Below are 27,766 nucleotides of genomic sequence, written 5' to 3' on the forward strand. Positions count from 1 at the left end.
ACGGACCACAGATGGCCCATGTGCCGCACTTTGGGCAACCCAGCTGTAGAAGCTAACTGTTAATGGCCACTATAGTCTTAGTACCGTAGTGTATTTGTTCATCCTATGGTCACATATGGGACGCGGGTTGTGTTACGTCAGCACCGGAAGTCGTACAATCAGCTGTTCACCTGGCGGGTTTTTTCAGGGATGAATAGGGAAGTCTTTCTTTAGGTCTTGTTTTATCATATATTGCTGCCTTTGCACCCGTCAATGTTTACTTATGCATGCGCGTTAAATCAACAAAAAAATTCTGACTTTGGAGCAATGTTCACGGACTCGGGTATTTGGCTCTCTATTAGATGCAATGGTTTTTCCGTATTGGGACCATGGTTTCAGTCCTAACTTGTTCACCGGTCCTCATATGGACGGTACTTTTCCATATTGATGTCTCAAGAAGGGAAGAAATACAAGAACACACGCACACACACACACACGCACACACACACACACACACACACACACACACACACACACACACACACACACACACACACACACACACACACACACACACACACACTTGTATTGTTACCTTTTTGAGACCGCCGAAAAATGTACAACATTAATAATATATACATACTATGCAAATATATAAAAGGTAAGCTTTTAGTTAATTATTTAATTTTTCGAATTTTTTGTTTTTAATTGGTTTTTCATTTTCATTATTTACTTCAAGTTATTACAGTATGTCTCTATATACATATTTATTTGTTTTTTCAAATAATTTTGGCCAAAGGGGGCGCATTTCAATTTCTTACACACACTTGTTATTTCATATGTTGGCCAGAGGGGGAGCACTTTTAAAAGCGACACACAGATTGAAAAATCCCTCCTTTTTGGGACCACCCTAATGTTGATAGATTTCACCACCAGGGGTGCAAATGAGATCTCAATACTTTTTGTAATGTGCTTAAGGCTGATGACAAACGAGTCACGTACCACAGATGGCATGCGGCGCACTTTGGGCAACCCAGCTGTAGACGCTAACTGTTAATGGCCACTACAGTCTTAGTACCTTAGTGTATTTGTTCATCCTACGGTCACATATGGGACGCGGGTTGTGTTACGTCAGCACCGGAAGTCGTACAATCAGCTGTTCACCTGGCGGGTTTTTTCAGGGATGAATAGGGAAGTCCTTCTTTAGGTCTTGTTTTATCATATATTGCTGCCTTTGCACCCGTCAATGTTTACTTATGCATGCGCGTTAAATCAACAAAAAAATTCTGACTTTGGAGCAATGTTCACGGACTCTGGTATTTGGCTCTCTATTAGATGCAATGGTTTTTCCGTATTGGGACCATGATTTCAGTCCTAACTTGTTCACCGGTCCTCATGTGGACGGTACTTTTCCTTGCTGATGTAGAAATACAAGAACACACACACACACACACACACACACACTCATACAGCACCCCCCGCTGCCCGCCGACATGGTACAGGCTGTGCGTTGAGACGGCCCCAGCTGAGGTGGCAGCAGCACAGGGAGAGAGAGAGCTGCTCCCAGCCAGTCTCCACACACACACACACACACACATACACACACACACCTACACTCACACACACGCATACACACACACGCACACACACACCCACACATTGCCGTGGTGGTTAGTCCGCCGCTGCCACCACCGTCGCCGCCGCATGTGTCGGTGCGCTCACAGGTGGATTGCAAGACCGTGGGCGACTGTAACCTTCATGTCATGTAAGTAGGCGGCGGTCCTGTTGCATGGCCGTGAGATCATGCATGCATGGTGCTGCATTGCTGCGCATCCTTTCTAGTACCCAGTGCAGGTGTGTGTATGTGTGTGTGTGTGTGAGCGACTGACACTTGGCAATGCGTTTGATTGGTTTTCTTCACTGGACTTGGCGTGCATTTAAAGCTCACTGTTAAGACAGGCTGCTCCCCCCATCCACCAAGACTGATTGATTATCCGTCCTTTCTATTGGCAAGCTGGGAAGGCAGCGTGACCTTAAGCATAATAAGGTCTAGCGCGTCGCCATCAAGACCACAGGTTTTTTTTCTCCTGCATTGTGGTTTTATGTAAACCGTAAAGATTGAGCGTCATAGAGGTCAAATCGCCTCCATGCCTTTTTTTATGTGTTTTTCTGATGGTTTCGTTTGATGACAGCATGCAGACATCCAGCCAATGATCTTTTTGACATGTCATCTTTGGGGGGGGGCAATACGTCCAATCAATCAGACCTTTACGGTCTCCCCAAGACATGCGGACAATTGTCCATCCCTGTTGTAAAACTGTAGTCGGTGCCTGGAAGGGTACGATGAGGGTTAACTATTCTAACTTTCGATCATAGAAACGCAAAACAAAAAAAGGACATTGGACTGGAAACAAGGTTTTAGTTCTCTCCGAATCCCAATTATTAATATTTTCGATCTAAATCAGGGGTGTCAAACTCATTTTAGCTCAGGGGCCACATGGAGGAAAATCTATTCCCAAGTCAATCAATCAATCAATCAATGTTTATTTATATAGCCCAAAATCACAAGTGTCTCAAAGGGCTGCACAAGCCACAACGACATCCGCGGTACAGAGCCCACATAAGGGCAAGGAAAACTCACCCCAGTGGGACGTCGATGTGAATGACTATGAGAAACCTTGGAGAGGACCGCATATGTGGGTAACCCCCCCTAGGGGAGACCGAAAGCAATTGATGTCGAGTGTGGACTGGAAACAAAGTTTTAGTTATCTCCGAATCCCAATTATTAATATTTTCGGTCTAAATCAGGGGTGTCAAACTCATGTTAGCTCAGGGGCCGCATGGAGGAAAATCTATTCCCAAGTCAATCAATCAATCAATCAATCAATCAATCAATCAATCAATCAATCGATGTTTATTTATATAGCCCCAAATCACAAGTGTCTCAAAGGGCTGCACAAGCCACAGCGACATTCTCGGTACAGAACCCACATAAGGGCAAGGAAAACTCACCCCAGTGGGACGTCGATGTGAATGACTATGAGAAACCTTGGAGAGGACCGCATATGTGGGTAACCCCCCCTAGGGGAGACCGAAAGCAATTGATGTCGAGTGTGGACTGGAAACAAAGTTTTAGTTATCTCCGAATCCCAATTATTAATATTTTCGGTCTAAATCAGGGGTGTCAAACTCATGTTAGCTCAGGGGCCGCATGGAGGAAAATCTATTCCCAAGTCAATCAATCAATCAATCAATCAATCAATCAATCAATCAATCAATGTTTATTTATATAGCCCCAAATCACAAGTGTCTCAAAGGGCTGCACAAGCCACAGCGACATTCTCGGTACAGAACCCACATAAGGGCAAGGAAAACTCACCCCAGTGGGACGTCGATGTGAATGACTATGAGAAACCTTGGAGAGGACCGCATATGTGGGTAACCCCCCCTAGGGGAGACCGAAAGCAATAGATATCGAGTGGGTCTGACATAATATTGTGAAAGTCCAGTCCATAGTGGATCTAACATATTAGTGAGAGTCCAGTCCATAGTGGATCTAACATATTAGTGAGAGTCCAGTCCATAGTGAATCTAACATAATAGTGAGAGTCCAGTCCATAGTGGATCTAACATATTAGTGAGAGTCCAGTCCATAGTGGATCTAACATATTAGTGAGAGTCCAGTCCATAGTGAATCTAACATAATAGTGAGAGTCCAGTCCATAGTGGATCTAACATAATAGTGTGGGATTTCAGTCCATAGTGGATCTAACATGATAGTGAGAGTCCAGTCCATAGTGGATCTAACATAATAGTGTGGGATTTCAGTCCATAGTGGATCTAACATGATAGTGAGAGTCCAGTCCATAGTGGGGCCAGCAGGAAACCATCCCGAGCGGAGACGGGTCAGCTGCGCAGAGAGGTCCTCAACCGATGCACAGGCGAGCGGTCCACCCCGGGTCCCGACTCTGGACAGCCAGCACTTCATTCATGGCCACCGGACCTGTGCAACTCCCCCTCCACAAGAGAGAGGGGGGCAGAGGAGAAAAGAAAAGAAACGGCAGATCAACTGGTCTAAAGAGGGGGTCTATTTAAAGGCTAGAGTATACAAATGAGTTTTAAAATGGGACTTAAATGCTTCTACTGAGGTAGCATCTCTAACTGTTACCGGGAGGGCATTCCATAGTACTGGAGCCCGAATAGAAAACACTCTATAGCCCGCAGACTTTTTTTTGGGCTCTGGGAATCACTAATAAGCCGGAGTTCTTTGAACGCAGATTTCTTGCCGGGACATATGGTACAATACAATCGGCAAGATAGGATGGAGCTAGACCGTGTAGTATTTTATATGTAAGTAGTAAAACCTTAAAGTCACATCTTAAGTGCACATGTAGCCAGTGCAGGTGAGCCTTATATAGGTGTAATACAGACCTGGGCAAATTAAAGCCCGGGGGCCACATGTGGCCTGTTAAGCTTTTCAATCTGGCCCGCCAGACATTCCCAAATAATTTTTTTAGATGTTTAACATGGAAAGTGTAGCTGCCATTATGATGCGCAGTGATGTTTTCTAACGACCGTAAGTCTTCAACTATACAAAGTATTTCAATGGTTGGAATCTGCGCTTATGGATGATATACCAGTTACTATGGTAATATAATTAGTTACTATGGTAATCTAATTAGTTACTATGGTCATCTACGTCACAGCAGCTCAGACGAGGCACCAAACAGTGTGGGCGGGGAGCGTTTCCACAGACGCGGAAGGAGATTTTCACAACAAAGTTCTAGAGCTTAGTGATATATCAGATATATCAGATTGTAGGTGGGTTTATTTTGTACCCTTCGCGTTCATATTTCACTGTTTGTTGCATTTTTGTTGCGTTTCACTTGATTGTAAAATATGTCGATCGAAAGGGGGTGTGACATTCATATTTTGTCAATATTCAGTGTTTTATCGTTCATAGAAAAATTTAAAATTCCATTGTTTTTTTTAAGGCAGTCTGTCATAATGTTTTAAGCATTCAATCAGACATTATTGTGAGGTTTTGTATTAGTGTTCCTAAAAATCACATATACCGGCCCCAGACACATTTTTTTCTCTAAATGTGGCCCCCGAGTCAAAATAATTGCCCAAGCCTGGTGTAATATGATCAAACTTTCTTGTTCTTGTCAAAAGTCTAGCAGCGGCATTTTGTACCAACTGTAATCTTTTAATGCTAGACTTAGGGAGACCCGAAAAATGGGCCGTAATGGTAAAATCATGGCATGATAACTTAAAAATGAAGACAACTCCAGGTTGTTTTCTTTGTTTTACTTTGGCCAAAAATAGAACAATTATGAAAACGTTCAAATCACAAATAATCCTCTGGACAAAACACAACTTTGTTGAAAATTCTGAGGGAATTGGTGCAGATTCAAAAACACAATAAGTTTAGACTTTGTCTCAGTGTATCTACAAAGCCAGGATTCAACTTTAAGTCACTGGGATTGAACAAAAAAACACAACATGTAAACTCTCCGAGGTATCAAATACCTCCATTGTCATGTCCACGTATCAATCCCGTGCTAACTCAACAAACCGCAAGAAACGGAGGTAAAAACTATTCAAAAGGCTTAAGTTCACTTTTCTCGCATTTGACAAGAGACATTTTGGGGGAATAAAGGTATGCCAAATAACGACGTGTTCGAAGCAGAAGACAAAAACCGGCAGTTTTTAAGTTTGATGTGGGTCGAGGAGGAGTGTATAACGGTATAAACCGTTTGCTTGCCTAACAGAATTGCTATTGTGACATCCAGTGGACACATTTAGAACAGGAGTTTCTTTCGTTAAAAAAAAAAAAAACAGCTAATTTTTATACATTGCAAACTCATCACGTGGGCCGGATAAACCTGTTGGGCCGCAGGTTTGACACCCCTGGTCTGAATAGTTGTATATTCCACTTCAAGTACTGATAGCCTTATTAGTCCAGAATTTGAACGGTTCTCTTGGACCAAGCCCAATAGGAACCGGTACTCGGTATACATCCCTACTTAACAGTTATATTTCCCACTTCAAGCCTTTTAGGTACTCCACCACTGTGGTTGGCCCCCTATCTTTGGGGTGCCCAAAAGGGTATGATAAGGGAAAACTATTTTGGTGTCCCCTGGTCCCTTTTGATAATGTACATGTAAAATGCAAAACAACAACAAAAAGAGTAACATACTAAATTGCTAGCATGGTGGAAATGTGATACCCCATTAGATGGGTGCCTAAAAAGGTATGATCCCTGTTGTAAAACTGTGGTCGATGCCTGGAAGGGTATGATAAGGGATAACTATTCTAACATTTGATCATCGAAATGCAAAACCAAAAAGGACATGGACTGGAAACAAGGTTTTAGTTCTCTCTAAATCCCAATTATTAATATTTTCTGTTTAAATAGCCACTTCAAGCCTTGTAGGTACTCGGCCACTGTGGGGTGCCTAAAAGGGTATGATAATGGTCAACTATTTCGGTGTCCCCTGACAACTTTTGATAAGGTACACGTAAAAACCCGAAACCAAAAAGTGTAATGTACCAAGCTGGACAGCATAATAGAAATGTGGATCCCAATTAGCTGGGCGTCTAAAAGGGTATGATGAGGGTTTTTAACTTTTGATCATAAAAATGCAAATTAAAAAAGGGCCAAGACTGAAAATAAGGTTTTAGTTCCTTCTGAATCCTTATTATTGATATTTTCTATCTTAACAGTTCTATATCCTGCTTCAGGCCCTTTTGAGTACCACTGTAGTTGATACCCTTTTAGGTACCCCAATGATAGGGTATGCTGAGTGTCAAATATTTCGGTGGCCCTTAAAGACTTTTGATAATGTACATGCAAAAACGCAAAACAAAAAAAGTGTAATGTACCAAGCTGCACACCATAATAGAAATGTGTAACCCAATTAGCTGGGCGTCTAAAAGGGTATGATGAGGGTCAACATTTTTTTTAACTTTTGATCATAAAAATGCAAATTAAAAAAGGACCAAGACTGAAAATACGGTTTTAGTTCCCTCTGAATCCTTATTTTTTGATATTTTCTATATTAACAGTTGTGTATCCTACTTTATGCCTTTTAGGTACTCCACCGCTGCGGTTGGCACCCTATCATTGTGCTGCCCAAAAGGGTATGATAAGGGAAAACTATTTTGGTGCCCCCTGGACACTTTTGATAAAGTGCGTGTAAAAATGCAAAACAAAAACGAGTAATGTACCAAATTGTACGGCACGGTGGAAATGTGGTACCCCATTAGCGGTGTGCATAAAAGGGTATGATGTAAGATGAGGACTATTTTTGTGCCCCCTGACAATTTTTGATAATGTACATGTAAAATGCAAAACAACAACAAAAAAAGAGTAACGTACTAAATTGCCAGCATGGTGGAAATGTGATACCCCATTAGATGGGTGCCTAAAAAGGTGTGATGAGGGTCTCAGACCAACGTTTCGGTATTTATTGAGGGTGAGGCCATTATTAGGGGGTTAATGGAAAACCTAATTAGATGTCTGACGGGAAGTAAGGGTCAGGAAGAGGAAGAGCCAGATTCTGACCTTACGGCAAGAAGAAGATATTTTGCTACCCCTCACAATTTTGAAATGCCAAAAAAATTGATGTGGTACACCACAAGCAGGGTGCCTAAACGGGTATGATGAGGACAACAATGTAGGTGACAACTGTTGATATGGCAAAAGAAAATAGAATATACAATTATAATCAAACAATGAATCTTGATTATTCTATAACCTTTTTCTGTCCCATTGGGTACTGTACTACTGTGGTCGGGTGCCAAACGGGTATGAGGAGGAAAAAAAACAAGGTGACAACTTTTGATGAATCAAAAAGAAAATGGAATCTAGGATTATTTCCCTAAAATATATGTTTTTTTCTTTTTTTATCTTAGCAAGACAATTTAGACAATTCTATAACCCCTTTCTGTCCATTTGGATACTGCACTATTGTGGCACCTCATCACAAGGGTGCCTAGAAGGGTATGATAGGGATCAACATTTTTGGTGCCCACCGATAGCTTTTGCAGCACAGTATGTCTCAGTTGGTTTGGTACCTTACACATACACTATATTGCCAAAAGTATTTAACCACCTGCCTTGACCCACATATGAACTTGAAGTGCCATCCCATTCCTAACCCATAGGGTTCAATATGATGTCGATCCACCTTTTGCAGCTATTACAGCTTCAACTCTTCTGGGAAGGCTGTCCACAAGGTTGCGGAGTGTGTTTATAGGAGTTTTCCACCATTCTTCCAAAAGCGCATTGATGAGGTCACACACTGATGTTGGTCAGTCTCCGTTCTAATTTATCCCAAAGGTGTTCTATCGGGTGCAGGTCAGGACTCTGTGCAGGCCAGTCAAGTTCTCCCACACCAGACTCTGTCATCCTTGTCTTTGTGGACTTTGCTTTGTGCACTGGTGCACAGTCATGTTGAAAGAGGAAGGGGCCCGCTCCAAATTGTTCCCACAAGGTTGGGAGCATGGACTTGTCCAAAATGTTTTGGTATCCTGGATGGTGGGCTAATTGGAAGGTGACTTGAAGTTTGGAGCTCTGTAGCAACTGACTGTGCAGAAAGTTAGCGACTTCTTTGCACTATGCGTTTCATCATCTGCTGACCCCTCTCTGTCAGTTTACATGTCCTACCAATTGGAGGCTGAGTTGCTGTTGTTCCCAAACTCTTCCATTTTCTTATAATAAAGCCGACAGTTGACTTTGGAACATTTAAGAGCGAGGACATTTCACTACTGGATTTGTTGCACAGGTGGCATCCTATGACAGTTCCACACTGGAAATAAAATCATTTGGATGGGTGGCCAAATGCTTTTGGCAATATTGTGTATTTGGGCATGGAAAGGCAATATAGGCCATGTACTGTACTGAACTGGACCAATTTGTACCACATGGTGGAATCTTCAAATGTGTCTTAATTCTTAATCCTAAGGCAGGGGTGGTTAAACTCATTTTAGCTCAAGGGCCGCATGGAGGAAAATCTGTGCACACGCGGGACGGACTATTAAAATCATGGCATTAAAACTAAAAAAATAAAGACAACTTCAGATTGTTTTTTTTGTTTTACTTTGGCCAAAAATAAAACAAACACATTCTGAAAATATTACCATATAATTATAGCATAAATTATGTAAAATATAAATTCCTACCGCCAACATTGATGGTGCGTGCAAAACAGCAGCTGGCGGCTGTGGCCTGCGGGCCGGTTCTAATACTAATCAAATATCATCCCGGGGGCCATAGATCATTCATTCACGGGCCGGATCTGGCCCACTGGCCTTGACTTTGACACCCCTGTCTTATGTTTTTTAATAGATATATACATACATATAATAGTATAAATGTAAATCTACTCAAATTTACGAAAAATAAACAAACAAAAAGATAATATTCATATTACATGTGATATCCTTATTAAATATATTTGTGTATAATTAGACAATATGTGTATTTTTTCATGTGTGTGTAGACTTTAAGGGACACCCTGTATACTTCCAGCCTAATGGAATAGTTTACAAAAGGCCATTTTCTGTTCCTTTTGGTACACTATCCAACACAAAGAAGTATCTGTTATTTTAGTACCAGTTACACAGTTTTGAGCATGTGAATGCCATACCAAACTTCACTACATTACGGAAATGGGGACATTTTCAGCAAACTCCAACTTAATGGCAACGGTTTGTCCCGTTTCTGTTCCTTTAGGTACTCTACTAATATGCGTTGTGCAAGTGTCCCTTAAATGTTCCACTAGAGCGGGGGTCAGCAACCCGCGTTTCTCTAGTGCCGCCCTAGTGGCTCCCTGGAGCATTTTTTTTTAAAAAGTATGGAAAATGGAGAAAGATGGGGGAAAAATAATATTTTTGTTTTAGTGTGTTTTTTGCTTAAGGACAAATATAACACAAACCTTTCCAATCGTTAGAAAGCCCACTGTCTAATATGTGTGTGTGTGTATGCTTCACTGATGAGACTATTTGGCGGACATCGTTTTGTCCTAATAATTTCGGCAGTAGTTGAACTCACCATAGTGTGGACTGTGACGCCACAGTTTGTTTACATGTAAAATCTTCCACTCATTTTGTTCACCAAATGTTTTATACTGTGTGTGAATGCACAAATGTGCGCTTTGTTGATGTTATTGACTTGTTGGAGTGCTAATCAGGCATATTTGGTCAGTGCATGACTGTGAGCTAATCGATGCTAACATGCTATTTAGGCTAGCTGTATGTACATATTGCATCATTATGCCTCATTTGTAGGTATATTTGAGCTCATTTAATATCCTTTACTTTTATCCTCTGTGTATATAATTTTGTTTTGCATGTCTCATGACACCTTATCTGTATGTAATATTGGCTGCATTTCAGATAGTTGTTAGTGTGCCATGTTGTTCCAGACCACAGCAAACATTACCTAGCTTGCCAAAGATTGTAATAAGTCCATTAGAAGAAGATGTCGCCTGCCGTTTCCTTTAACTTGGACACACATATAATGTATACCTTTTGGTCATCAAAAGCCAGTCATTTCCAGGAGTTATCTCACCTTCTGGGTAGCCTCTGATTTACTAATGGTTTCTAATGTTGTAAAAATGTGTAGAATAAATGTTAAATTGAAAAATTTCTGTCAACGAAGATTTGCTTCAGCCTGCGACACAGTCATTTTGATAGTAGGCTAATATAGACACTTACATCATGTGTTGCCTTTATTATAAGACTTACTGTATATAAGGTTTTAAATTTTTTGTGGCTCCAGACAGATTTTATTATTGTATTTTTGGTCCAATTTGGCTCTTTCAACATTTTGGGTTGCCGACCCCAAGTCTCTCTCCAAGGGCATATTTGGATGTGCTTACTGTGGCACAACAACTTGAACATCTTTTTAGATGTTTTCCTGCATTTTTGCATTTCTTGGTCGAATGGCTTCCTTTCCTGACATTTTTGTCCCGTTTGTGCATGTGCCATCTCTACGTGCTCCGTACAGCACATGTCCAGCTGTCCTAGCTGTTGCCTTAATAGTTCTTATGTTGCCATTCGGAATGTCAGGTTATTGATTGGAGCAAATCAGGAGCAGTTGAGGTTGATTGGAAAAGCATAAAAAATGTGATGCAGAAAAAAAACGTATGCAAGTCGGAACAATATGACCCATGTCTGGACCCTCCTTGTGCTGCTTCTCACTTGTGTTTCCGAGGCATTGAAGCAACATTTCAACCTCCATGACGGAGCAGATGAGGCCTTTTTGACAACATAACGTGAATCCCAGAGGCTAAAATGGCTACCGGTGAATCTTTTCTAATCCTTTCCTTTTGTTCCAGTAACAGCTTGATTGAGCTGCTCCACTATAGCCGGCCATTTCAATCGCACCTTATCTCCCAGTAGACAGCCCAATTCAAAGATAGACTAACATCCCATTCTATTTCTAGTCCTTCTTTCTAGGCCTCATGCCCGCTGTCCTATTTTTCCTTAAACCTTCTTCTTCTTGCAGTCTGAATATGCTCGTGCGGAAATATACCACAACTTTTGTCCTTTAGGATCAGCAGGCTTCAAATTTGATGTTGGGTACCAAATATGCATTGCAATGTACCGTATTCTCCGGACCATAGGCCGCACCGGATTATAAGGCGCACTGCCGATGAATGGTCTTTTTAAAATCTTTTTTCATATATTAGGCGCACCGGATTATAGGGCGCATTAAAGGAATCATATTATTTATGTGGCTCACCTTCGGCAGCGTCTTCTCCCCGTCATCTTTGTTGTAGCGGTGTAGCGTGCAAGGACGGGAGTGGAAGAAGTGTCAAAAGATGGCGCTAACTGTTTTAATGACATTCAGACTTTACTTCAATCAATAACGGAGCAGCATCTCCTCATCCGCCGGAAATGTGTCCCGTGAATAACCGTCCGACAGGAACTCTCTAATAACTAAAGTTCCTTGGGTGAATAATGTAAACTCACTACACCTGTATGTTTTAGCGCTTTCATGGCGAGTTTACTGACAGATAAAAGTAAGAACTTTACACTACTTTATATTAGAAATGGCAACAGCGGAGGATGAATGTCCCATAACAAGAAGATAGAGAAAAAAGAAGAAGCTTATCAGCTACTGTGTCGGTACGGACTACAAAGGCGGACGCGTGCAATTTTTCAGGATTTATGCAGATCCCAAATACAGATCAGCGGGTACCAGAAGGTAAGAAAAGTTGCTTTTGCATAATATTGCGAAACAAAACGCCAGATAATGTCTTACCTTAAACACGCACCATAATAATCCTTGTATGTATAATGTGCCGACAATCCTTCATAGCTTACCAAAGTCGTACTAAAACATTTTGATAGATTTTTGAGCACCGTGTGTGTAATGTTCTATATTTTCAATGGAACATTTAAAATGTTGGTGTGGTTTACTTGAGACATATTGCCATCATAGTGCAGCCTACACTTATCTCTTATGTTTGACTGCCATCTACTAATCACACTTATCATTACACCATGTACCAAATAAAATAGCTTCGAGGTGGGTAACCTCAACCAGAATTATTCCTTACATTAGGCGCACCGGGTTATAAGGCGCACTGTCGAGTTTTAGGGAAAAAAATAAAATGATTTTAAGTGCGCCTTATAGTCCAGAAAATATGGTACATGTGTTGCTTCTTCAGTCGGTACATTTGGTAGTGAAGTGATTTATATTTATATAGTGCCTTTTCTCTAGTGACTCAAAGTGCTGTACATTGAGAGACCCATTATGTACATTTAAGCTACATTTACACCAGTGCGGGTGGCACGGGGAGCCAGGTGTGTGAAGTGTCTTGCCCAAAAGCAGTGACGTGGAAGGCGGAAACTGGATTCGAACTAGGAACCCTCAAGTTAATGGTCGGCCGCTCTTTTATCGGAGCCACGCCACACCACTTGGTAAATAGGCGTACTGTCGAGTTTTGAGAAGAAAAAAAAAGGATTTTAAGTGCGCCTTATAGTCCGAAAAATACGGTAATCAAAAGCTGAGATCTGATAATCAATGTAAAAGGCATGTATTTGTCAAACTGTGGTGCATATAGCACTGAAGGTATGCTGGCTCCATCACGTGGTCCTCTAGAACAGTGGTCCACAACCTTTTTTGCACCACGGACCGGTTTAATGTCGGCATTATTTTCAGGGACCGGCTTTCCACTTGTGCCAGATAAATACAGCAAAATTAAGTGCATGAAAAATGCAACTCACTATATTGCTGTATTAGTGGCAGCCCTGGGCTTGTTCCTTTGCAATGAGATGCAGATGGAAATCAGCCTTTGGCTACAATCTGTCACATTTATATTTTATATGTTCATTAATGTGCATCGTATCATGTCACAAAGTTGTAACAAATTGCATTTCCTATGAGGAGTTTTATTGTGCATCTAAAAACAAGCTTATTGGTGTGTCTAAAGCAGGGGTCGGCAACCCAAAGCGTTGAAAGAGCCATATTGGACCAAAAATACAAAAAACAAATCTATCTGGAGCCGCAAAAAATGAAAAGCCGTATTTAAGTGTTATAATGAAGGCAACACATGACGTAAGTGTCTATATCAGCTATATTAGCCTACTATCAAAATTACTTTAAAAGTCTTATATAAGTGTTATAATGAAGGCAACACATGACGTAAGTGTCTATATCAGCTATATTAGCCTACTATCAAAATTACTTTAAAAGTCTTATATAAGTGTTATAATGAAGACAACACATGATGTAAGTGTCTATATTAGCAATATTAGCCTACTATCAAAATTACTTTAAAAGTCTTATATAAGTGTTATAATGAAGACAACACATGATGTAAGTGTCTATATTAGCTATATTAGCCTACTATCAAAATTACTTTAAAAGTCTTATATAAGTGTTATAATGAAGACAACACATGATGTAAGTGTCTATATTAGCTATAATAGCCAACTATCAAAATGACTATGTGTCGCAGGCTGAAGCAAATCTTCGTTGACAGAAATGTTGAAATGTAATATTTATTCTACACATTTTTACAACATTAGAAACCATTAGTAAATCAGAGGCTACTCAGAAGGTGAGATAACTCCTGGAAATTACTGGCTTTTAATGGCCAAAGGTATAGATGTGTGTGTCCAAGTTAAAGGAAACGGCAGGCTGTCCTCTTTTAATAGATTTATTACAATCTTTGGCAAGCTAGGTAATGTTTGCTGTGGTCTGGAACAACATGGCACACAAACAACTATCAGAAATGTGTCATGAGACATGAAAAACTAAATTATATACAAAGAGGATAAAAGTAAATGATATTAAATGAGCTCAAATATACCTACAAATGAGGCATAATGATGAACATACCTAATATGTACACACAGCTAGCCTAAATAGCATGTTAGCATCTATCAGCTTGCAGTCCTGCACTGACCAAATATGCCTGATTAGCACCCCAACAAGTCAATAACATTGACAAAGCACACCTTTGTGCATTCACGCACAGTATAAAACGTTTGGTGGACAAAATGAGACACAAAAGGAGTGGAAGATTTTACATGTAAACAAACTATTGCGTCATAGTCCACACTATGGTGAGTTCAAGAACCGCCAACATTAGTAGGACAAAACGATGTTCACCAAATAGTTTCATCAGTGAAGCATACACACAAACATATTAAACATTGGGCTTTGTAACAATTTGTAAGGTTTGTGTCATGTTTGTCCTCAAACAAAAACCCTACTAAAGCGAAGCCTTTTTAAAAAATGCTCCAGGGGGCCACTAGGGCGGCGCTAAAGAGCCGCATGTGAATTTGAACAAAATACTTATTATATGAAATCAACAGAATTTGTGTTGTCATTCGCAGCATTTAAATGCCTTTTATGGTGTTTGTGTTCGTCTATTTGGAGAGTTTAGATGTTGCTGCCACCTGGCCGTTATACTGGGCTTTTGTGTTGTGTAAGGGTATTGTACCTAATCATGTGGCCTAACAGTGCAGGTGCATGTTCTCATCCCCTGGGGGATTCTCTCGCACCATATTTCCTCACAGGCAGGGTACGCCGTATGCCAGTAGTACAGTCGCAGAACATCCTGGAGCAAATGTTGATGATTTGTTTTGCAAGCATTAAGTTACATTATTTATTGTATTATGACAGGGCTATTCAACTGGCGGCCAGGGGGCCAAATCCGTCCCGGGAATGACACCATACCGTCTCCCGAGTTCAGTTCAGAACTTGGGAGACAAATATTTTTGCAATGAATACCTAAAAAAACACTACAGTTCTCCTGTTCTATAGAAGAACTTGGACCACTGTAAACACATTGGCAGATCTTTGCATTGACATTTGAACCTTGCTAGTGAAGTGTATTCTTGTCCACCTGTGGGATGTTCCAAATAAGTGTTTGATGAGCATACCTCAACTTTCTCAGTCTTTTTTGCCACTCGTGCCAGCTTTTTTGAAACATGTTGCAGGCATCAAATTCCAAATGAGCTAATATTTGCAAAAAATGACAAAGTTTTCCAGTTCGAACGTTGAGTATCTTGTCTTTGCAGTCTATTCAATTGAATATAGGTTGAAAATAATTTGCAAATCATTATATTCTGGGTTTTTTTTTACCATTTACACAACGTGCTAACTTCACTGGTTTTGGGTTTTGTATGTTTATACTATAGCAAACACTTGTTCCACTCACAGTTGACTATAAAGATGCTGAACCTGCCAATAACATCTATATTTTCCACCGACAGGCACGCCAGTGTGGTGATCATATGGTGTGAGCATCTGCTCACGTTGTATTTAACTCACTTCTGCCATATGGTGTTGAAGTTCATGAAGTCCAATTATACTTTTACTTTTGTTCTAAAGGACCCAATTATTGCACAGTCTGCACTTTGTGCAGCAGAGTTTGGTCGTTAGTCACTGTCAAGTCACAGGCTCACAATCAAAAGACACACCTGTCATGATCCGTGGTCCGGATCATATTTTTGTGTTTTTTGTTAGTTTTGGACTCCTTGAGGTCCTGTTTGTGCACCTCCCTGAGTTTGTTTTGGTTGCCATGGTTGCTAATTATGTTCACCTGTCTCTGATTAGTGTTCGGCCGCTCACCTGCTACCCGAGCACTAATCGGAGGCATTATTTAAGCCTGCCATTGCCGGTCAGTCAGCCTGGCGTCATTGTTTCATGCAATACCATAGTTTATGCTGTTTGTTCACTTCATGCCGTGTCCACGTGAGTTTTATTTGCTTCATGCAACCCTGCTACTTAAGTTGTTTGTTTCATGCCAAAGTTACGTGTTTATTTCTTGTCCATAGTCCATGCTAATAGTAGCATTAGCTTCGAGTGCGACTTGTTTTCTGTTTTTTCGTACTACGTTGATATTTTGTGGAATAAACAATGCACGCCATGTCCGGAGTCGTCCGTCTGCATTTCGGGAGAACAAACCCAGCCTCGACCACACCATTTTTAGGCCTTAAATCAGGGTTGTCAAACGTACTGCCTGCGGGCCAGTTCAGGCCCGCGAACAGGTTTTATCCGGCTGAAATTTTTTAATGAAAGAAACTGCTGTTCTAAATGTGTCCACTAGATGTCGCAATAGCAATTCTTTGTAGACGATGCTACATATGTAAAAATAAATCAACCACATGATTAGAGATGTCCGATAATATCGGCCGATAAATGCATTAAAATGTAATATCGGAAATTATCCGTATCATTTTTTTATTATCTGTATCGTTTATTTTTTATTAAATCAACACAAAAAACACAAGATACACTTACAATTAGTGCACCAACCCAAAAAACCTCCCTCCCCCATTTACACTCATTCGCACTCATTCACACAAAAGGGTTGTTTCTTTCTGTTATTAATATTCTGGTTCCTACATTATATATCAATACAGTCTGGAAGGGATACAGTCCGTAAGCACACATGATTGTGCGTGCTGCTGGTCCACTAATAGTACTAACCTTTAACAGTTAATTTTACAAATTTTCATTAATTACTAGTTTCTATGTAACTGTTTTTATATTGTTTTACTTTCTTTTTTATTCAAAATGTTTTTAATTTATTTATCTTATTTTATTTTATATATTTTTTTAAAAAGTACCTTATCTTCACCATACCTGGTTGTCCAAATTAGGCATAATTATGTGTTAATTCCACGACTGTATATATCGGTTGGTATCGGTAATTAAAGAGTTGGACAATATCGGATATCGGCAAAAAGCCATTATCGGACATCCCTACACATGTTAGTGCACCAGTCGAAGAAAATGAGCACACTACATAAATATCCTGTAATTTGATTTTGATAATTTTATCTTGATTGAAAATTAACACCAATGAGTTGACTGATGAACTTTATCACATAATGTATTCAGAAAGTTTAAATAATTACAAATAAAGGTAGAATACTATTAACCGCAACATGTGAGTGTAAAAAAAACATTATGATTTCTACAATTCCAGAATGTGCTTGTTATATTTTTAAACAAAGAAAACAATTTGAAGTTGTCTTTTTTTTTTTAAGTTATCGTGCCGTGATTTTACCAGTCCGGCCCAATTGGGGAGTGGATTTTTCTCCAGGTGGCCCCCGTTCTAAAATTAGTTTGACACCCCTGCCTTAAATGGAGCCATCTCGTCTCAAGTGTGGGAGATTATGTATTTATTATCCAGCAGGTGGCACTCTAGTTTTTAAGCCTGTTTACTTATTGGCCATTTTAGTGAATTTGTCTTATGCTTGTTCTATCCCTCCTCCGGCAACATCATTTTTTAAATGTTATTTAGGATGATGCATTACTTTACTAAAAGTAAAAAAGGAATTAGTTTTTAGCAAAGCAAAAGCATACATCATATTTAGGTGTGTAAGGATATCAAAATCTGATATTGTCACGGTATTAAGGCCACAGTATTAAGCCCATGGTATGGTAGCATTGCGGTATTAACAACAACAAAAGACTCCTTGATAACAATGCTATAGTGTGTATAATGAAGAGGCAAAAATGGTAAAAATAAACACTTACTGTAATTGAAGACAACATAATGCAACATAGTTATTGCTACAAACTGTAAGTGGCAAGAATAGTGCAAGAACATTCAGAGTTCCAAGTAACACGAACATATAACGAAACCTCAAACTTTCAATTGAGCGTATTTAAAGTGACAATGTAAACATCCAGGGTACAACAATCATTTTCACTTTTTTGTCCTTTCAAACTTGGAAGTTCCTGCAGTGGACAATTTTGTATTAGTTGGAGAATTTTGATCCTCAAGAGGTTTACTGACAATTTAACTTTTAATAATATAAATGCCACACTACATGTACTCCGAGTTCTCTTGTGATATCGTCATCATCGTGAGAATTTACGGCAATACTGCGGTATTTACATTTTACTTAGCATATTAAAGTACTGTATTTTTCGGACTATAAGGGGCACTTAAAATCCTTTAATTTTCTCAAAACTCAACAGTGCGCCTTATATAACCCGGTGCGCGTAATGTATGGAATACTTTTGGTTGTGCTTACCGACCTCAAAGCTTTTTTATTTGGTACATGGTGAAATAATACGTGTGACCAGTAGATGGCAGTCACACAAGAGATAACGTGTAGACTGCAATATGATGGCAGTCACACATAAGAGATACGTGTAGACTGCAATATGACTCAAGTAAACACTAAACACTAACATTTTAAATAGAGATGTCCGATAATGGCTTTTTTGCCGATATCCGATATTCCGATTTTGTCCAACTCTTAATTACCGATTCCGATATCAACCGATACTGATACATACAGTCGTGGAATTAACACATTATTATGCCTAATTTTGTTGTGATGCCCCGCTGGATGCATTAAACAATGTAACAAGGTTGTCCAAAATAAATCAACTCAAGTTATGGAAAAAAATGCCAACATGGCACTGCCATATTTATTATTGAAGTCACAAAGTGCATTATTGCAGCTTGGAACTTGGGACATGCTCTTCCTGAGAGAGCGTGGGGGGGGTGTATATTGTAGCGTCCCGGAAGATTTAGTGCTGCAAGGGGTTCTGGGTATTTGTTCTGTTGTGTTTATGTTGTGTTACGGTACGGATGTTCTCCCGAAATGTGTTTGTCATTCTTGTTTGGTATGGGTTCACAGTGTGGCGCATATTTGTAACAGTGTTAAAGTTGTTTATACGACTACTCTCACTCAGTGTGACCTGTATGGCCGTTGACCAATTTTGCCTTGCATTCACTTGTATGTGTGAAAAGCCGTAGATATTATGTGACTGGGCCGGCACGCAAAGGCAGTGCCTTTAAGGTTTATTGGCGCTCTGTACTTCTCCCTACGTCCGTGTACACAGCGGCGTTTTAAAAAGTCATAAATTTTACTTTTTGAAACCGATACCGATAATTTCCGATATTACATTTTAAAGCATTTATCGGCCGATAATATCGGCAGTCCGATATTATCGGACATCTCTAATTTGAAATGTTCCATTGAAAATATAGAACATTACACACGGTTCTCAAATCAATCACAATGTTTTAGTACGACTTTGGTAAGCTATGAAGCCACACCGCTTGATGGATTGTACCGTGCTTCTACGATTATTATTATAGTGTGTGTATAAGGTAAGACATATCTGCCGTTTTGTTTCGCAATATTAAGCAAAAGCAACTTTTCGTACCTTCTGGTACCTGCTGATCTGTATTTGGGATCTGCATAAGTCCTGAAAATGTGCACGTGTCCGCCTTTGTAGTCCGTGTCGACACCTGACTCGACCCGCTCATCGGCAGTGCGCCTTATAATCCGGTGCACCCTATGGTCCTTCAAATACGGTAAGTCAACCAAAATTTTAAATAAATAAACAAGTAACATATAAAAATGAATAAAAATAAGGTAACGGGACTGTGTTGAGTCATGTTACCCCCAAAGTCACAGTGGAAATATATATAATTCATGTGAACCATGTGACTTGTGGAATATTCCACATTTTCCAGAGGGGGTGATGTGTTAGGCCACAGGGGTGTCAAACTCGTTTTTTGAATGCCACGTCGCAATTATGACTGCCTTTAGTGGGCCACTTTAAAGGAAGTGGCAGGCCACCTTGAATGACATGGCGGCCCTCATAATGTGGCAGACCACAAAAATGACTGGCATGACGGACTTTGTTAAACGACGTGGTAGACCACTTTGAATGATGTGGTAGACCACTTTGAATGATGTGGTGAGCCACATACAGTCGTGGTCAAACGTTTACATACACTTGTGAAAGACATAATGTCATGGTATACATGATATACTTATTAAAACATCTGCCTTGTTTTAATGAATACTTAGGCCTACTACGTCACTAGGGATGTTCGATAATGGCTTTTTTGACGATTTCCGATATTGTCCAACTCTTAATTACCGATACCGATATCAACCGATATGTACAGTCTTGGAATTAACACATTATTATGCCTAATTTGGACAACCAGGTATGGAGAAGATAAGGTCCTAATAAAATAAAACAAGATAAATAAATTAAACATTTTCTTGAATAAAAAAGAAAGTAAAAATATAAAAACATTTACATAGAAACTAGTAATTAATGAAAATGAGTAAAATTAACTGTTAAAGGTTAGTACTATTAGTGGACCAGCAGCACGCACAATTATGTGTGCTTACGGACTGTATCCCTTGCAGACTGTATTGATATATAATGTAGGAACCAGAATATTAATAACAGAAAGAAACAACCCTTTTGTGTGAATGAGTGTAAATGGGGGAGGGAGTTTTTTTTGGTTTGGTGCACTAATTGTAAGTGTATCTTGTTTTTTATGTTGATTTAATAAAAAAAAACAAACAAAAAAAAAAAACGATACCAATAATTAAAAAAAAACGATACCGATAATTTTCGATATTACATTTTAAAGCATTTATCGGCTGATATTATCGGACATCTCTATACGTTACTGTGCTTCAATGTTGTTCATTATGGTGGTACTTGGAGAGCCAACACAATACCACTAAAGAACCACCGACCTGGAGCTCTGCCGGCCGCCACGGCGTTTCTCTCACGTCCAGGGACGAGCATCTCTGAAGTAAAGCGAGCCGCGTGTTCGATGCCCAGGTAGCGCCGAGTCGTAATGGAATGCATTAGGGTAAGTGACAGTGCCATCTGGTGCTGTTGATGATGTCATTTCTTTGTAGTTGTGTAGAGTCACTCCTCAGTTCAGCACTTGATTGGCTACACACGCACACACACACATACACAAACACACACATAAATAAACACACACTATTTCCCCAGGAGATGATTTGTTTGCTTTCATTTAGAGTATTTGGCCGCCACAGATGCTCGTCTTGGCTCGCACTGAGCTTTGGCGACGTTGACGGAGCCTAATGGGCGAGTACAGTAGGAGAAGTTTGGAGAATGGAGGGAGTGTAAGTCATTGATGACGAATAAATGATCTCTCATTCGCATTATTGCTTGTTTGCTAATGCTTTAAAAAACAATAGTGAGTAGGTAAATCTTGTTGCTAGGCAGAAGTCGTGGAGCAAAATCCTTTGTGCCCAATCGGCCAATGACAAATGACGTGTGTATCATGAATTGATTAACGTGGACCCCGACTTAAACAAGTTGAAAAACTTATTCGGGCGTTACCATTTAGTGGTCAATTGTACGGAATATGTACTGTACTGTGCAATCTACTAATAAAAGTTTCAATCAATCAATCAATCAGTACAATACATCTTACTGTCACATGGCATTTTGGTGGGGTACCGCCCCCCCTAATGTTGAGGTGCCATGTTACCATGTCATGTCCAATTAACACCTCTATTCAATTAATAGACTAGCACAGGACTATTCAACTACATAATGAAGAGGGCCCCGCAGTTTCAAGAGTCCAAGAGCTCGGGGGCCGGACATCAAAATGTGGATGTTTCGTCAGAAAATGCCTTTCAGACTTATTTGACTTAATTACGAAGTAGGTTTTGTACGGTATACCGATATTAGTATAGTACCACGATACTAGTGAATCATATTCCGTACTATCCCGCCTCTGAAAAGTACCGGTCCTCCCTCCGCCCTCCCCCGTCGTTGTCACGTCGTGACATTGCTGGTTTTACGAGCAGAGGAGCATGTTCGGCAGCGCACAATCACGGAGTACTTACAAGCAGACAGTGTGTAGACAGAAAAGGGAGAACAGACGTATTTTGGCTTAAAAATTAAGGATAAAGGTGAAGTTATAACACTGAAAAGCCCTCAGGAAGAGGTGCTTTAAGACATGGCTAGCTAGCTAGCGGCTAAAGTCCAGCCACAGTCGGCAGTGTTTTAGCTACTTCTAAATCACTAATCCTCGCCTCCATGGCGACAAAGTACGTTTCTTACAAGTATCATCCCTGCAGGACGAGGAGTTGCTAAACATGCTTCACTACACACCGTAGCTCACCGGCGTCACAATGTAAACAAACGCCATTGGTGGATCCACACCTAACATCCACTGTAATGATACCAAGTACAGGAGCGTATCTAGTTGATACTATTATGATTACATCTGTATTTTTTGGCATCACAATATCTTCTTTCGTTTTTAAAAAATTCATATTATGTTTTGCCGCTGGACACAAGGACTTTGAATATGACCAATGTATGATCCTGTAACTACTTGGTATCGGATTGATACCCAAATTTGTGGTATCATCCAAAACTAATGTAAAGTATCCAAACAGAAGAATAAGTGATTATTACATTTTAACAGAAATGTAGATGTAACATGTTAAAAGAGAAAGTAAGCAGATATTAGCAGTAAATAAATAACTAGATTAATACAATTTTTTGTACAGCTTGTCCCTGATAATGTTGGCAAAATAATAGAATGATAAATGACACAATATGTTACTGCATATGTCAGCATACTAATTGTGAGCCTTTGTTAGTTTACTTACTAATAAAAGACAAGTTGTCTTGTATTTTCACTATTTTATTCAAGGACAAACTTGCAATAAGAAACATGTTTAATGTACCCTAAGATTGTTTGTTAAAATAAAGCCAATAATAACATTTTTTGTGGTCCCCTTTTATTTCAAAAAGTATCAAAGTATTGAAGTACATTTTGGTACCGGTACCAAAATATTAGTATCGGGACAACATTATTACAAAGTAAACACGTTGTTTTTCACACTGCACTGTCAATAAATTAATTGTTCTGCCCATTAATTGATTCCAGCGTGTGCAAATAGTTAACAGGTTTTGAGGAAGTTTTTTGGGGTATCGATGTTCCTTATTTTGAATGATTTTTCTTCCTCATATTTATTTTCTTTTTCCATTTTGGATTGTAAAACTGAAAATATGAACATAAAATAAACATTCCAACAGTATAGTAAGGTGTTCTGTTATTGCCCTCTACTGGTCACATTTAGCGTTACATGTATTAAACGAGCTCTGATCGCCCAGAATTACAAAACAACAACAACACGACCACAAATACAAAGTGATCAATTTCAATACAAAACAAACTAAACATCTTTATGGTTGAATGAGTCGTCTTCTTTTACTCACCCCTCTGCTGCTTCATGGTGACACATTCCTCGCTGTTGCCCCCATGTGGGGTGGTGGGAGTACTGCATGCATGTGCAACCCTAGTTTGAATGGCTTCATCAAGCCTATTTGGGTGATGTTCAGCGGGCCAAATGAAAAGCTTTGGTGGGCAGGATTTGTTGAATAGCTTCACCAGTTGTGTGGGCTACACAATTAAATGAGAACTTGAACCACATTTTGACATTATGCAGTTTTTATGAACCATGCTTGGTAGTTTTATCTACCTCTGTATGCGCTATAAAAGTAATCTGTAGTCGCTTTATCTACCTATGTATGTGCTGTAAAAATCCTGTTTGGTAGTTTTATCTACCTCTGTATGCACTGTAAAAGTCATGTGTAGTATAGATTTAGCTACCTCTGTATGCGCTGTAAAAGTCATATGTAGTAGTTTTATCTACCTCTGTATGCACTATAAAAGTCATGTGTAGTAGTTTTATCTACCTCTGTATGCGCTATAAATGTCATGTTTGGTAGTTTTATCTACCTCTGTATGCGCTATAAAAAATATGTGTGGTAGTTTTATCTACCTCTGTATGCACTGTAAAAGTCATGTGTGGTAGTTTTCTCTATCTCTGTATGCGCTGTAAAAGTAATGTGTAGTAGTTTTATCTACCTCTGTATGTGCTATAAAAGTCATGTTTGGTACTTTTATCTACTTGTGTATGCGCTATAAAAAATATGTTTGGTACTTTTATCTACCTCTACATGCAGTATAAAAGTCATGTGTGGTTTTTGATTGATTGATTGAGACTTTTATTAGTAGGTTGCACAGTGAAGTACATATTCCGTACAATTGACCACTAAATGGTAACACCCGAATAAGTTTTTCAACTTGTTTAAGTCGGGGTCCACTTAAATTGATTCATGATACAGATATATACTATCATATATACTATCATCATAATACAGTCATCACACAAGATAATCACATTGAATTATTTACATTATTTACAATCAGGGGTGTGGAGGGGGCGGGGGGGTAGTTTTATCTACCTCTGTATGCGCTATAAAAGTCATATGTAGTAGTTTTATCTACCTCTGTATGCGCTGTAAAAGTCATGCAAGGTAGTCTTGTATACCTCTGTATGCGCTGTAAAATTCATGCAAGGTAGTATTGTATACCTCTGTATGCGCTGTAAACGTCCTTCGTGGTTGTTTTATCTACCTCTGTATGTGCTATAAAAGTCAAATGTAGTTGTTTTAGGTACCTCTGTATGCGCTGTAAGTCATGTGTGGTAGTTTTATCTACCTCCTCTATGCGCTATAAAAGTCATGTGTGGTAATTTTATCCATCTCTGTATGGTAAAAGTCATACATGGTAGTTTTATCTACCTCTGTATGCGCTATAAAAGTCATATGTAGTAGTTTTATCTACCTCTGTAGGCGCTGTAAAAGTCATGCAAGGTAGTCTTGTATACCTCTGTATGCGCTGTAAACGTCCTCCGTGGTTGTTTTATCTACCTCTGTATGTGCTATAAAAGTCAAATGTAGTTGTTTTAGGTACCTCTGTATGCGCTGTAAGTCATGTGTGGTAGTTTTATCTACCTCCTCTATGCGCTGTAAAAGCCATGTGTGGTAATTTTATCCATCTCTGTACGGTAAGTCATACATGGTAGTTTTATCTACCTCTGTATGCCCTGTAAAAGTCATATGTAGTAGTTTTATCTACCTCTGCATGCGCTATAAAAGTCATGCAAGGTAGTCTTGTATGCGCTGTAAAAGTCATGCAAGGTAGTCTTGTATACCTCTGTATGAGCTGTAAACGTCCTCCGTGGTTGTTTTATCTACCTCTGTATGTGCTATAAAAGTCAAATGTAGTTGTTTTAGGTACCTCTGTATGCGCTGTAAGTCATGTGTGGTAGTTTTAACTACCTCCTCTATGCGCTGTAAAAGCCATGTGTGGTAATGTTATCCATCTCTGTACAGTAAGTCATACATGGTAGTTTTATCTACCTCTGTATGCCCTGTAAAAGTCATATGTAGTAGTTTTATCTACCTCTGTATGCGCTATAAAAGTCATGCAAGGTAGTCTTGTATGCGCTGTAAAAGTCATGCAAGGTAGTCTTGTATGCGCTGTAAAAGTCATGCAAGGTAGTCTTGTATACCTCTGTATGCACTGTAAACGTCCTCCGTGGTTGTTTCATCTACCTCTGTATGTGCTATAAAAGTCAAATGTAGTTGTTTTAGGTACCTCTGTATGCGCTGTAAGTCATGTGTGGTAGTTTTATCTACCTCCTCTATGCGCTGTAAAAGTCATGTGTGGTAATTTTATCCATCTCTGTATGGTAAAAGTCATACATGGTAGTTTTATCTACCTCTGTATGCCCTGTAAAAGTCATGCATGGTAGCTTTATCTACCTCTTTATGCGCTATAAAAGTCATGTTGTGGTCCACTTGCCGTACGCTTGTTGACAGCGCTATAAATGCTGAGCGAGCAGTTTGCTGCATCGGTTGTGTTGCTGCCGTGTCGTTGCGACACAATTGTTCATCAACGATGTTCATAAACGAGCAACGAGAGCTTAATTGTTTTCCTGGCGCCTTCTCACGCCCTCCAAACCATTCTTAATGTGAATTTTAAAAAAAAAGTTTCAAATTTGGGAAATGAGAGTCTGCATCCAATAGTGGCTTTCTTCCAAGGCAGGAATGAGTCTATAATTGGAGCTGGATGATCAAAGTGTGTCTGATAACGTTGAAGACGCGGCACAGACAAGACATGCCACGCCGTACCCCCACCTCCCTCTCCCCCTTCCTTCCCCCTCCCTGACCCTCTCCTCACCACCGTCCTCGTCCTCCTCCGACTGTGTGCCGCCTCTCCATTTTGTCGTCAGAGCATCCCCCCCCCCCTCACACCGCCCGCGCACACCTCCTCTCCTCTTTCTCCGCATCCGAGAGGAGCATCCTCCTCTCTCTCCTCCTCCACCCCCCCCCCACCCCCCACCCCCTCTCTCTCCCTGGTTGTTCTCAGAATGAGGTTAGCAGCGGCGCTACCTAGCAGCGCACAGTTACCGCAGCAGGCTGTGGTTCCGCCGTCTTCGCCGCAAACGCTCCGTCCTTCACCTTCTGTCCTCTCTGGACTAACCCACCCCATCCTTCTCCCTCTCTCTCTCTCTCCCCTCCCTCCTTCTCTCCATCTGTCTCCTGGCAGTGATGGGGAGGACCACCATGTAGAGGAGGCGAGCACCCAATGGCAGCGATGGGAAGCCACGCATGGAGCGGGTCTGGACTGCAGCCGTGGTGAGCCTGAGCTCCGCATCCTCCCTCGGAAAGGACCGGCGTGACCTTCTCAGGACTCGAACCACCGGGGCCGTCGGACGCTCACCTGGAATCGCCCCCCCACCCCTGCAGCCCCCCCTTTCTTTTTAAATTTTTTTAACATAAGCTGCATTTTTCCTTTCTTCGTCGACAACTCGGAGACAGATCCCGTCCTCATAGCAATAAGAAACTGAAGTGACATCATGGGGGACATGTCCAACAGCGACTTCTACGCCAAGAACCAAATAAACGATGGCAACCACGCGGTGGGCTTCGGCTGCTCACTCATGGAGCTGCGCTCGCTCATGGAGCTGCGCGGCACCGAGGCGGTGGTCAAGCTCCAGGAGGACTACGGGGGCGTGGAGGGACTGTGCGCACGACTGAAAACCTCACCCACGGAAGGTAAGTCCCACCCCCTTTTATGTGCATGCATGACTCACTCACTTCCTGCTTGCTTGAGGTCAAAAAGACCTGGAGGAGGTACTGACGCATGTCAGGCATCCTGTTTAGTATGCACGGGAATCTCTCTGGACAGTCGAGAGACCCCCGATGTGTGTCATGCTGCCGTCAGCCAATCGGATGCCGCCTTGCTCAGGAGCATACCAACTGGCTTGTAGGTTCCGTCCGCTGCTTCCAATGTCAGAATCAGAATCAGGAATACCGTATTTGTCGGGTTATAAGTCGCAGTTTTTTTCATAGTTTGGCCGGAGTAGTGACAAATAAGGAGGCAACACCACACAAATGTTTGTAACGCAACAATATCTCCTCCTGAAAAATCCCATGCACGCTTATGTGTGAAATTATTAACATATTACTGTAAAATATCCAATAATATTATTTATCTCGTTCACGTAAGAGACTAGGCCGGGGGTTGGCAACCCGCGGCTCTAGAGCCACATGTGGCTCTTGAGCGGCGCCCTGGTAGCTCCATGGAGCTTTTTCAAAAATGTATAGAAATGAGGA

General features: G+C 40.5%; 1 protein-coding gene across 9 annotated transcripts in view; it reads left to right on the forward strand.

Moving 5' to 3' along the window:
* atp2b2 (ATPase plasma membrane Ca2+ transporting 2) overlaps positions 1–27,766 on the forward strand; it is a 316,595-nt gene that overhangs the window by 81,658 nt on the left and 207,171 nt on the right. For 7 of the 9 annotated variants that reach the window (XM_062037840.1, XM_062037839.1, XM_062037833.1 and 4 more), the window contains one exon: positions 26,697–27,205. In XM_062037840.1, coding sequence (XP_061893824.1) covers positions 27,007–27,205 — 199 coding nt within the window. In that variant the 5' untranslated portion in view covers positions 26,697–27,006. Of the gene's footprint in view, positions 1–1,582; positions 1,745–16,090; positions 16,205–26,696; positions 27,206–27,766 lie in introns of those variants that run through there. The other 2 variants (XM_062037834.1, XM_062037835.1) reach the window with 2 other exon arrangements.

Source organism: Entelurus aequoreus, linkage group LG26 (assembly GCF_033978785.1).
Source record: "Entelurus aequoreus isolate RoL-2023_Sb linkage group LG26, RoL_Eaeq_v1.1, whole genome shotgun sequence".
Lineage (NCBI taxonomy): Eukaryota > Metazoa > Chordata > Actinopteri > Syngnathiformes > Syngnathidae > Entelurus > Entelurus aequoreus.